Raw genomic sequence first — 13,951 nt, forward strand, 5'->3', positions numbered from 1 at the left:
ATTCCTAGTAGGGGATGAAAAAGAGGACAATAGGGTTAATGCATTATTGTAGATGTTATTCATGTGACTATTAGAAATGTTTATTCTGTCAAAAGGATGATGAAAAAACACCTTGCCATATATTTCTTTGGATATTCTATTAAAATTCATTTGAAAGTATTATGCTAATTATATCAAGTCTTAGAATGTTACAGAACATCCTCAATGATGTGCAAGATCATTCAAAGTGGTCCTACTTAACAGTGCATTTGGAAAAACTAAATTGATGAAAAATGTCTTTATTGTCCAGACAATCCAAGTAGAATTGGTTGCCTACTTCATTGAGTTTGAACATCACTACAATTATTTAATCACTGAAGATAAGAACTTAATTCAGAATTGAATAAGAGAAGTGCAAATTAAATTGCATTTGGGAAATTGTTCAGTGATTTTAACAATCCCAAACATTTCTTTTGCATAAAGACTTATGTCAATGTGAATGCTCTTGTCATGATGTGTGGTTAGAAATCTCGCAACACTATAATCTCTGAAGACAATAGAAAGCTGCCTAGTGGACACATATAGTCTAAATATTTCCAATAATGAACTATGATGAAAAGTATCATTAATGAAATATATGATCAAAAAATGTAGTGGGGATAGGGGAGTAGAGCCAAATTGGCAGATTAGAGGTTGCAACTGAATTGAACTCTCTTCACATTTCCTCCAAAAAAAATTTAAGTCAAATTTTGGAGCAAAAGAACTAAAGTCAATGAGACACTTTTCTAGCCTAAAACAACTTAGAAATTGGCAGGGTGGGAGCCAGACTAGAGCACAGCAGCACCACACCAGCAGTGGGCATTGGGAGCAGGGGCAACAAGCAGCAACAGAAGCAGCTTTGGGAGTGCTCAGCCCAGAGATGGTAAAAGGGCTGGAGAACTATTCAGAAAAAAAAATTACAAGGAGTTCTTGCCTGTTAACACAGATGACACTGACTGGTAACTCTAATAACCATACATAGTTCTCTTATCGGTTCCAGGACTGAGAGGAGCACTAGCACTTCAGGAAAGCAGGGGAACTGATCACAATTTGGGGGCCAAGAGGAGCACTTTTGACTGCAGGGAAAGAAAGGCCCTTCACTGGTAACAACAGAGTACAGACCACCAGATCAGAAAAAAGGATACACACACACACACACACACACACACACACACACACACACACACACACACAGTGAGAGAGAGAAATCTATCTTGCCTAAAAGGGAAATAGGAGGGGAAGAGGAAAAGAAAAGTGGTGGTGGGTGGGGAGAATGGTAAAAAATGAAGGCAGATTAGAGGAGAAAGTAGTTAAAAGCAAAATAGACTTTTGAAGAGGGACAGGATAAAGAGAGAACAAAATGAGGTTTATGGAAATGCACAGTAACCATAACTCTGAATTTGAATGGGTTTAGCTCACCCATAAAACTGAAATGTTTATGAGAGATGCCATTGAAACAGATACACACAAGGTTAAAATAAAGAGCTGAAGCAGAATCTAATATACATCAACTAAACTAAACCAAAAAAATGGCAGGAGTAATCATCTCGGACAAAAGTAAAAAATGTTCTTTAATTGTCATATCCAATCTTATATGACACTATTTTAGGTTTTTTTGGCAAAGAAAACAGATGAGGAAACAAGGTCAAGTGACTTGTCAAAGGGCCATATGTGTCTAAGGCCAAATTCAGGATAGTCTTCCTGCCTCCAAGCCTGTCACTATATTTATTGCACATCCTAGCTGTCCCCAAAGCAAAAATAACTTTAATTAAAAACAATCAGAGAAAATGCATTTCACTAAAAGAGAGCACAATGAAGTATCAAAAAATTTCACAGCAAATTCTCCAATGAAGGCCTCATTTCTCAAATATATAGAAAATGGAATGAAATCCATAAGAATAAGAGCCATTTCCCAATAAGTGGTCCAATGATATGAACAGGCTGGTTATATGAAAAAAAAAATGCTCTAAATCTTGATCAGAGAAATGAAAACCAAAACAACTCAGGGATTATCTCACACCTATCAGAAATGACAAATGCTGGCAGGGATGAGGGAAAAATAATTATTGGTGAAGTGATCCAACCATTCTGAGAACATTTTGGAGTCATGCCCAAAGAGCTATAAAATTGTGTCTACTCTTTAAACCAGCAATACTACTACTAAGTCAGCATTCCAAAGAGATCAAAGAAAGAGAACAAGGACCTGTCATATAATTGTGGCCGCTTTTTTTGTGTGATGGCAAAGAATTGGAAATTGATGGATGCTCATTAATTGGGAAGTGGCTAAACAAGATGTGGCATATGATTGTGATAAAGTACTATTGAGGTATAAGAAATGACAAGGAGAATGGTTTCAGAGAAATATAAAACCTTTATGAACCGATCTGAAACATTCCAAAAGACTCATGATGAATAAGTGCTATTTCCTGTGAGAGAACTGATGAACTTTGAATCGAAAATAAAATTTTTTTGGATATTTTTTGCAATATAGCTAATATAGAAATGTTTTGCATGGTTTCATATGTACAATTTACATATTGCTTGTGCTCTCAATAGGTTGGGAAAGGATGAGAAAGGGAGAATTTGGAACTCAAAATCTAAAACTAAATATTTTAAAACAAATTTGAATTTTAAAAAATATAGTGAGAATGAAGGATAATAAAATGGGATAGTCTGATTATTCAAATAATGACAATGAAATGAAAAAAGACTGAGAGAAAGGTTTTTATGTTGGATGGATTCTCTCTAAAGAATGGAACATGAACAAAAACATACAGAATAAGAAAACACAGGTGTAATTTGTACCACTAGAAATAATATCCATATTTAAATATCACAGATGAAGTGTTTTTGAGATTTATCCACATATTCAATAAATATTTACCAAATGCTTATAAGTTCTCTATATTACAATGAGGTTGCAAAGCTTCAATATGAATACAATATTCCAGAATTGAAGAATTTCATAGAATTTTAGTGTTAGACAAGATAAGTTATTTTATCCAAGCAGAAATCTCTTCTAATATAACTGATAAGTAGTTTTAGATTTGAATACTTTCAATAATAGGAAGATTATTACCTTTGGAAGAAGCCTGTTCCATTATTAGATAGCCTGAGTTATTATTTCTCACATTGGAGTGAAATCATCTTCCCCTCTGGGAAATTTACTTCCCAGGGTTGTTCTAAGGATCAAATATCATATTTGTAAACTACTTATCACAGTGTCTGACATAATAGGTACTTAATAAATGCTTATTTTCTTATTTTCACCCAATGGTCCTAATTCTGCCATTTGGAACAATAAGGTTACTCGTTTTACATGCCAAAAAGTAAATCATATAAATACCCAACATGTAAGGCTTCTAAGAAGAGTTTCTAGGGTCACCTGGCCATCATCATTATTCCTGTAAAGGCAGAAAGAATTTCAATGGTATATAGAATTCCTTCTACCATTGAGGGTCACAACCTTTTCTGCAAATTATAGTATAAGAGGACACCTAGAGCACTGAAAGCTTAAGTGAATACTCAAGTTTTGTAAACATAAGAGACAGAATCAGAATACCAAGTTTTCCTGGCTTTGAGGTCAGCTCTTAGCCTTCACACCACACCATGCTCATTGTTCCTTGTAAAAATTAAAAAGTTGGGGGAGGATAGAAATATATGTTGTCCCTGAAATGTTTTCACTGTGAAATACATTAAAATTTGATCACAGCTAGGTAGAATGGCTATAAAGCTGATTTATATTTTTCAAGTTCAGGCTTGTCAAATTCAGTTTATAAGTATTTGAATGATTATTATGTGTCTAGCACTTAGATTGTAGTGTTTCTTTTGGTTTTCTGGAGGTTTCTGAACCAGGCTTCCTTTCAAAAGAATAATCACCACAAGAATAGCCAGGTGTTAAAGTCCAAAGTCCAAATTCTTTATTGTCTCCTTGCCTGGAGCTGGGCAGCTTTCTGGAGACCCTTTCAGACCAGCCTTGGTCTCGGTGGGGGAAGTGCAGGAGACCAGCCACTATGGTGGTGTGAGATGAAGTGAATTTGTCTCTGAGTCCAAGGGCTTGTGCTTCAGCCCCCAGCCACCATAAAAGTGGACAATGGAATGAATCTGTCTCTCAGTCCCTGCTGGCTGTTATATATTCTATTATAATTAAATCATTGTAGGTGTGAATCTTATAGAACTATATTAAGTACATGTACTGAACTAGAAAACTATTAATCACCATACTAAACTAGATCACCATTGTCTTATTAATTCCATTTAGTTATTAGCACCTTGTAAGAATCCTTTGTTTCAAGTTTTGGGTTCTGGCCTATAACATCTCCCACTTTCTTTTGTTTTAGAACATAGGTGGTCATACCCTCCCTGACTTCTCAGGAAGGTGAAAACACCAAAAAAAAGAGGTGATTATGTCCTCCCTGATGTGTCAGGAAGGGAGATGAAAACACCAAAGGAAATGGGGAATCAAACCAGATTAACAGGTTTTGAAGGGTCTCACTTGAAACGGGTATACATAAATCCATGGATACATGTTGATACATGGGGTTTATTGCACAAGCGCATAGCAATTACACAAGCTAATAGTGATGTAACAAACAACCTGAATCAACATGAGGAATTATACATGTCCTTAAGTCCTAGAAATAGTCCAAAACCAATCTGTTGTCCATTATTTCATGTGTCAGGAATCCAATGATTCCTGCATATTTTGAAGTCCTGCATCAGTCTTATCAACAATTTTTCATCTCAGGGAATCCAATGATTCCTGCTGGTTTTGAAGTTCTGTAATAGTCTTATCAACAATTTTTCATCTCAGGGAATCCAATGATTCCTGCAGATTTTGAAGTTCTGCATCAGTCTTATCAACAATTTTTCATCTCAGGGAATCCAATGATTCCTGCTGGTTTTAAAGTTCTGTAACAGTCTTATCAACAATTTTTCATCTCAGGGAATCCAATGATTCCTGCAGGTTTTAAAATTCTGTAGCAGTCTCATTATCAAACATGCTCTTTCAGTGTCAGATGTTTTTTAGGTCTTCTCCTTTGTTTAGAGGTTTTTCTCTGTCTCTGTCTCTTTCCGATGGACAAGGTGAATATAACTCGTTGGCACCCATCTGATTTCTTCTCCATCTGTAGAGAAACAGGCAAATCCTCTCTCCCAAGCAGTTAACCTATCTGATGCCTTCCATTCACCACTTTCTGGATCTCTCCACATCACCTAGTGATTATCTAAAGATAGTGGAGCTGCTCACACTAAACACTGCCCTTCTGGTGAGTTATAAAACCTGTCTGCTGGAGCTAATGCATCTTTGTTGAAAATTTTAAAATTAATGGTATAGAGAATTAAATTTAGAAGTTCTTGAGCATTTCCTGTGGCTCCCCCTTTCTTTTATTTTTGAAGGAGCATCTTAATGTCTCTGTTTCTTCTCTCTACTATTGCCTGACCTCGAGGATTAAAAGGTATGCCAGTGGTGTGTAAAATCTAATATTGTGCACAAAAGTGTGCAAAATGTTTAGAAGTATATGCAGATACATTATTTATTTTTATTGCTTGTGGCACACCCATAATTGCAAAAGCTTGTATAAGGAATTCTGTGACTACTCAAGCAGTTTCTTTTGCTGCTGGCATTGCAAAAGTAAATCCTGAAAAGGTGTCTACCACAACATGGATAAAAGACAGATGACTAAAAGATTTATAATGGGTCACATCCATTTGTCAAATTTCATTGGGTCTCAAACCATGAGGGTTCTTCCCTGGAGGGAGTGTAGGAATGTGGAAAGGAAGGATTTTACTGTGCTCCTAGCTTCCTCTTTTGTTATCCCAAATTGCAAATGTAAAGCTCAAACAGCCTGATGATATTTAAAATGAGATTCTTGGGCTTCCTGAAATAAAGGAGTATTGGCCAACATAGAAGGCTATCTGCCTTTCAATTACTATAAAAATAAGAGTGAACATGCAAGATATAAATCTTACCTGGATGCTTTCTCACTTGCTCTTGAAGTTCCTTAAAGAGCTGATATATATTGGAAGCTACAAATTTTATTTGAGCTGTGGCAATTCTTTGTACCACACCTATTGAATAGGCCAAATCAGATATTATATTTATATCTCCTGCATAATAAGAGTTAGAATGATTGCATACAATTCATTCTGCTGAGTGGACTGAAGAGGAGTTCTGACTACTCTATAGGTAAGTCACAAGAGTATACAGCACACATGTTATGTTTGGATGTATCTGTAAAGATAGTTGATCCTTTCAGAGGAACTTTAGAAACCTTTTCTTCAAGAATCCATCACCAATTATGTAATAGTCTAGTTATCATTAATGGAGACCTGTGTGTAAAATTTGGAGCTGTGGCCAATAAAATTTGCCACTCTGGGATGATTTCACAGCATACATTAATTTGTGCATTAGTATAAAAGGTGTATATCTTGTCAGGTCTTATTGCAGATAATTATACTGCTCACTGTATGGCCTTTAATAAAATTCTAGCCACAAGCACTGGATAAGGAGTAAGGCTTTGTTCTGATTGTGCTGGGAGGTTCATCCACTCTATTATACTGTCTCCTTGATGAAGGACTGATGTGGGGTGCCTCTTTTGTAGTGAAAATTGATATTTCCAAGGGTTTTAGAGTGACTCTTTCACTCATATTGTATAAAGCCAGTTCTCTCAAAGCCTCTTGAGCTTCTTTTGTAAGCTGGCTTGGTGAGATTAAAACATGGTCTCCCCTTAAAATGTCATATAATGATTGTAAATGATAGTCAAGCCTAACACTGAGTGAGTGATCCATTGGATATCTCCTATTAATTTTTTGAAAGTCATTTAAGGTGTTCAACTTTTCTGTTCTTAAAGAAAGCTTTTGTACTGTAAGAGGCTTAGGATATAACAATAGATGTTAACTATTTAATAAATGCCACTTTGTTTTTATACTACCTTCATCCAGAAGGTCTTTTTTTTAATGCCAACCAGCACAAATATTACAAAAACCTAAGAATTATATAATAAGATACTGCTAAACTAGTAATGTGAAATTTTAAAATTCTTTAAATTACAGTTTTTCTTTTCAAAGCATTTAGCAAATGATTATTTATTGGAACATCATAAACATAACACAAAATACAGGTGAAAGAAATAAAAATTAAAAATTGATTTTAAGTATTTGCATAATGTTATATTTAAATACATCTCTCTGTCTCTCTCTCTCTGTCTCTGTCTCTGTCTCTGTCTCTCTCTCTTATACATAAATACCTACGAAGCCTGGATTTCCAGTGTTAAACTCCTCTGACACTAACCATGACCTGCTTCATTTATACCACTACTGAGATATTATCCCTTGTCCCTACCACAAAAAAGATTTCAATTATCAGCAAAATCCATTTGTTACTTTCAAGTCTAGTTTTGACTGGTTTAGAATACTCAAATCATCAATTTCATTTATACCAAAACTGAGTCACACACTATATTTCTAAAGAATGCTATCAAGGGTTCTCAAACTATGGCCCGTGGGCCAGATGCAGCCCACTGAGGACATTTATGCAGCCCGCCGGGTTATGGAGAATGGGCTAAGGAGTGTAGACAGAGTGTGAGTTTTTGTTTTTACTATAGTCCGGCCCTCCAACAGTCTGAGGGACAGTGAACTGGCCTCCTATTTAAAAAGTTTGAGGACCATAGCTTATCTTTTCAAAGAAAATCCTCAACAGAAGGTATCTGAAGCTTCCATTTCTCAAGTCTTTTTAAAGCTCTGTTCTCTGACATATAAATCAAATTTGGTTTGGGTTAGTGCTGAACTTCAATGGCACTGTGGTGAGGGATTGCTTACTGAATATTGATGAAAGCAGTGTCCAAAGACCAATTGATCTACTGGCATTACTGCTAATGCCAAGAGCACCATTAAGATTTTAAGAGAATCAATCCACCTTCTAAATGTCTTCATTAATTGGCTTCTTAACCTGGAGTATGTAAACTTTCAATATTTTAATAACTATTTCAATATAAATGGTTCCCTTTGTAACCCTATGCATTTTACTTTACACTTTTAAAAATAGGATTCTGGGGAATCCATAGTTTTCTCCAGAGCACCAGAGGGGACCATGACATAAGAAAAGGCCAAGAACTCCTGTTCTAGAGGCTACATAAATGATAGGTTTCTATCTATAAGTCATATTCTCGTCATAGTAAATTTCTAAAATTCTTGTCTTCTTTCTTTGTCTTGCATCTTGTAGCTTTATCATGGAAGGCATTACTAAGGAAACATAGCAATAAATCATCATGCGTTGACTAAGCCTGTACAATATATCAGGCATTATGCAAAATGCTAGAAATGTAAACATAAAACAGGAAATGGTTCTTGACCTCAAGGAATTTACATTCTTTAAAAAAAAATCAGCATTATAATTTCAGTTCCAAATTCTCTCCTCTCATCTCTGTTTCCCATCCCACAATTGAGAATGAAAGGGGAAAGCCTATTAAAAATATGTAGAGTTAAGCAAAAGAAAAATTCTGAAATGTCATGTTTTTTTAAATGCCTCCATTTGTTCTCTGAGATCATCACTTTTTTCTGGGAATGGATAGCATGTTTCACAATAGTCTTCTAGAATTATAATTGTTGTTGTGTTGATTAGAATTCCAGAATTTTTCAATGTTCTTTGTCTTTCCAATATTGTTATTATAAATTGTTCTTCTGATTCAATTCACTTTGAGTCATTTCAAATAAAAAACTTTACATTATAATGTGAGGAATAGCATACATATCATATATAGGTATATATTTATACATACAGGTATATACATATAATTATTGGTATATACATAATACATACAAAAAGAATACAAAGTAGTTTTGAGAAAGACTGCATTAATAGATGGGATAATTGATACTTTTAGATGTAGTGTCTCTCTTACCAATAATCACTTATATTTACATTGTGTCTTTTTAAAGTTTTTTTAATAATGGCTTTTTATTTTCAAAATACATGCAAGAAGTTTTCAACTTTTGCTCTTGCAAAACCTTATGTTACAAATTTTTCTCTCTCCCTTTCCTCCACCCCCTTCCTCAGATAACAAGTAATCCAATATAAGTTAAACATGAGCAATTGTTCTAACATATTTCCACATTTATCATGACACACAAGAAAAATAAGATCAAACAGGAAAAAAATGAGAAAAAAAAAAAAGCAAACAGTAACCAAAAAAGGTGAAAATACTCTTTCAGGATGCAGATGATTCTCTCCATCACAAATCTATTGAAACTGACCTGAATGACTTCATTGTTAAAAAAGAGTCAAGTCCATCACAGTTGATCATCACATAATCTTCACTTAGCATCAGTTCACTTAGCATCACTTAGCAGCCAGACCTTTCTGAAATCATCCTGCTCATCGTTTCTTATAGGACAATAATATTCCATAATATTCATATACCATAACTTATTCAGCCATTCCCCAACATTCCCCAATTCATTGCCACTACAAAGAAGGCTGCCACAAACATATTCGCACACATGGGTCCCTTTGCCTTTTTAATGATCTTTTTGGGATACAGACCCAGTAGAGACATTGCTGGATCAAAAGATATGCATAGTTTGATAGCTTTTGGATATAGTTCCATATTGCTCTCCAGAATGATTGAATCAGTTCACAACTCCACCAACTGTAATGTATTTGGGTCCCATTTTCCCACATCTCTTCCAACATTCATTATATTTTCCTGTCATTTTAGCTAATCTGAGAGTTATGTAGTGACACCTGAGAGTTGTCTTAATTTTCATTTCTCTGACCAATAGTAATATAGAGCATTATTTCATATAGCTAGAAATGTTTTTAATTTCTTTGTCTGAAAATTGTCTGTTCATATCTTTTGACCATTTATCAATTAGAGAATGATTTGTATTCTTATAATATTGTGTCAATTCTCTATATATTTTAGAAATGAAGCCTTTAACAGCCCTTGGATGTAAAAATTTTTCCCAATTTTCTGCTTCTCTTCAAATCTTGGCTGAATTGGTTTTGTTTGTATAAAAACTTTTAATATAACAAAAATTACCATTTTTCATTCCATAAAGTTCTTTAGCTCTTCTTTGGCCATAAATTCCTTCCTACTCCACAAATCTGAGAAGTAGATTATCCCTCTATCTCCTGATTTGCTTATACTATTACCCTGTATGTATAAATAATATAACAAAAATTACCATTTTTCATTCCATAAAGTTCTTTAGCTCTTCTTTGGCCATAAATTTCTTCCTATTCCACAAATCTGAGAAGTAGATTATCCCTCAATCTCCTGATTTGCTTATACTATTACCCTGTATGTATAAATCATGAACCCATTTTGACTTTATCTTGATAGAAAGTGTTAGATCTTGGTCTGCCTTGTTTCTGCCATATTATTTTCAATTTTCCCAGTAATTTTTGTTCTTATCCCAGAAGCTGAAATCTTTGGGCTTATCAAACACTAGATTACTATAATCATTGGCTATTGTGTCTTGTGAACCTAACCTATTTCACTAATCCATTGCTCTATTTCTTACCACATGATTTTGATGACCATTACTTTATAATATAGTAGTGGTCATCAAAATCCATATAGCTATGCATAGCTTGATATAGCTATGCCACCTTTGTTTACATTTTTGTAAAAAAATTCTTTTTCTCTTGAATTTTTTTTTCCTGAGGCAATTGGGGTTAAGGGCCCAGGATCACACAGTGAGGAAGTGTTAAGTATCTGAGGTCACATTTGAACTCAGGGCTGGTGCTCTATCCACTGCACCACCTAGTTGCCTCTAATTCTCTTGAAACTCTTGACATTTTGTTTTTTCAGATGAATTTTGTTATTATTTTTTTAGTTCTAGAAAGTAATTTTAAGTTCTATAAACTACTAAATAAAGTAATACTATAAAGTCATTGGTATAACACTGAAAAGTAGATTAATTTAGGTAGAATTGTCATTTTTATTATATTAGCTCAGCTTACTCATGAGCACTTGATATTCTTCCAATTGTTTAGATCTAGCTTTATTGGTCTGGAAAGTGTTTGTGTTCATATAGTTCCTGGCTTTGTCTTGACAGGTAGACTCCCAAAATATTTTATATTATCAACCCTCGTGTTAAATAGAATTTCTCTTTCTATCTCTTGCTGCTAGACTTTGTTGGTAACATATAGAAATGACAATGATTTATTTGGATTTATTTTGTATCCTGAAACTTTGCCAAAGGTGTTAATTATTTTTCTGGTTAATTCTCTAGGATTCTCTAAGTATACCATCATATTATCTGCAAAGAATGATAATTTTGTTTCCTCATTACCTACTCTGATTTCTTCCATTTTTTCTTCTCTTTTTGCTAAAGCTAACATTTCTAGTACAATATTGAATAATAATTGTGATAGTGGGAATGCTCCTCTTTTATTTCAATTTTATATGATGTTTGATGAAAGTTTTAGATAGATGTTACTTACCATTTTAAGGAAAACTCCAATTATTCTTTTGCTCTCTAGTGTTTTTAATAGGAATGGGTATTGGATTTTGTCAAATGCTTTTTCTGCATCTATTGATATAATAATGGGATTTGTTAGTTTGGTTATTGATATAGTCAATTATGCTAATAATGTTCCTAATCTTACACCATACGTTCTAAGTTTTACAAAAATTTTATATAAATTATTTCTTTTGAATCCCTAAATAAGTGTTATAGGTCCTACAGGTATTATTTTTTACATTTTGCAGATGGGATTTAAAAGGTTTAAATGAGTCAGATTTTGAATTTAGGTTTACTTGACTTCAGATAGCCCTTTTATCCACTACAGAGTGGAAATATTCCAATTTGGCCAGAATGCAGAGATATACATTAGCACCCATTGTAGAGGGCTAAGAAGTAAGTCTAAAAATAGTAAGAGTTTGTTTCAGGTTTTGAAACTAACTTTCTGGGATCTCCAGTTCTTTCCAATAAACAATTTTAGAGACAGACCTGTTCAAAACTTGATGCCTGTGACTGGAACAAGAGCACTCTCTGATATGCAATGGATTAAAGACATACTGTAGAACTTAGGACAGGAAAAGGTATTCCACTATACAAGAGATCAAAGATATTTAGGATAGAAATGAATTTAAGACATAATTTTTGGCTATTTGCATTTCAATGGATAAGCTTTTCTTGTTAAAGTGGATATAGGTATGACAAGGTGTGGATTGTGTATTTGACTCTGGAAGCAAATTATGCCAGTGACAGTAGATTGGAACGTATATAACTGACTCTCAGATTAATAAAATTGAAGATTGCCCAGAACATCTTTTCACTGGCCCTTGGTTTTTTCCACATTCTTGGTCACTCACTTGGACTCTGTCAACCGCTGGTTGAGTAAGAAGCTAATTAAATGAAACAGAGAAATCTAAGGCAGAAATCTGAGGCTGATGTCAGGCTAGCAAACAAGGAAGAACAATAGATCTAGACTAGGAAGCATTAAAGTGATATATCACCATACTAGCTATTACATTGCAGTGTTGGGTTCAAGATATTTCTATTTCTGTGCACACATTCAATCACCTTCCTTGGGACCCATTCAGGAAGTTGTGGCAGCCCTTTCTGCTTTGGTTGTATAGCCAAGAGGGAAGATCAAGCTGGTTAGAAGATGAGGCATATCTTTGGACAACCTCATAGAATGCAATTCAGGTAAACTGAGGGCATTGCTATAAAGGGATAGCTCTGGAAGGAAGGAGCCCCACCTCTGTGGACAAGGAGATGGCGTTGAGCAGAAGGAATCTCGTCCCTATTGACTATGAGGCATGTCTGAGATGGGTGTGAGATGGGAATGACAGTCCCTGGTAGTTTAGTATAATTGACTTAGAGAACTCTTGCTATCTACCATGTAACTAAGGCTTTAAGACTGCTGGTAGAAGCTAAAATAAACAGTTTTGCACCATCTCCGTTCCCTATTTCATCATTATTCACAATCTTCACATTATTAGGCCTTGAGTTTCAGCTAGTTAGAATAGGCCTCACTTGTCTGTAAGCAAGGATCCTTGGAGCCCAAACAATTGGCACTCAACGTGGCCAGAGATTGATTAAATTGCAATAGAGCAGAGGGCAAACGTGAGATCAAAGGCATAGACCATAGAGATTCTTAGTAAGAATAAAGACGTGCCTACATTCCTCAGAGGAGCCTCACTGTGGGAGAAAGGACCAGAGTGAGAAAATTTGCACATCAACCTCTGTGAGACAGAAAGGGAATACTTCGAAATTGTGAGTAACCTGCTAGCATTAGCAGTGAGGCAAAAGTTTTGCCATGGGACAGACATTTTCTAAGGATGAGGTAGAGAAATGAGAATAGGCACGAATAATTCGTGCTAGGGATTTAAGGGCTACTATACATTTGAAAGTCATTTGAGAATTTACAGAAAAAACACAAGAGATTTGTCCTTGGACAAATCATACTCCCCCCATGACATTACATGCTTGGGAAATAGTGGGAGAACAAATGATCCAATATGACTTGGAAAGGCCAAGAGAATTATCCACTACCACCTTCTTTTTGTATAAAGTTATTAAGAAGACATTTCAGACAGAAGTAGGTTATTCCAGGCAAAAAGGACAATTTGCAACTGCGTGTACTAATACTTCTGGTTCTAGGGAGAAGAGCCTGGAAAGGTTGAAACCTCTCAGTTGAAGAAAAATGGAAAGAAAATGAAAGGAAAATTCAAATGCAAACTGAAATAGAGGATTTGAGAAGGAGACTACAACAACTGGAGGGTAAAAATTTAATTATGAGAGAAGGATATTCAGGAGGAAGTTAAAGATCAAAACTTGCATAAATGCAAGTCTCAGATTATCGGGGATAAACCCACCAGGGACTGGACAAAAACAGGTTTAGGCCAAGAGGAAGTTCCTAAGGAGATAGTGAGAACAAAGGAACTTTGTAAATGTGAAGAAAGTGAGACATCTAGCT

The 13,951-nt window shown here is 34.9% G+C and overlaps 1 protein-coding gene across 2 annotated transcripts in view; it reads left to right on the forward strand.

Moving 5' to 3' along the window:
- The first annotated feature begins 5,130 nt into the window (after window positions 1-5,130).
- CDC16 (cell division cycle 16) overlaps window positions 5,131-13,951 on the forward strand; it is an 81,678-nt gene continuing 72,857 nt past the window's right edge. Inside the window, exon 1 of one of the 2 annotated variants that reach the window (XM_074299619.1) lies at window positions 5,131-5,285. In XM_074299619.1, coding sequence (XP_074155720.1) covers window positions 5,193-5,285 — 93 coding nt within the window. In that variant the 5' untranslated portion in view covers window positions 5,131-5,192. The remainder of the gene's footprint in view (window positions 5,286-13,951) is intronic. The other variant, XM_074299617.1, reaches the window with a different exon arrangement.

This window comes from Sminthopsis crassicaudata, chromosome 3 (assembly GCF_048593235.1).
Source record: "Sminthopsis crassicaudata isolate SCR6 chromosome 3, ASM4859323v1, whole genome shotgun sequence".
NCBI lineage: Eukaryota > Metazoa > Chordata > Mammalia > Dasyuromorphia > Dasyuridae > Sminthopsis > Sminthopsis crassicaudata.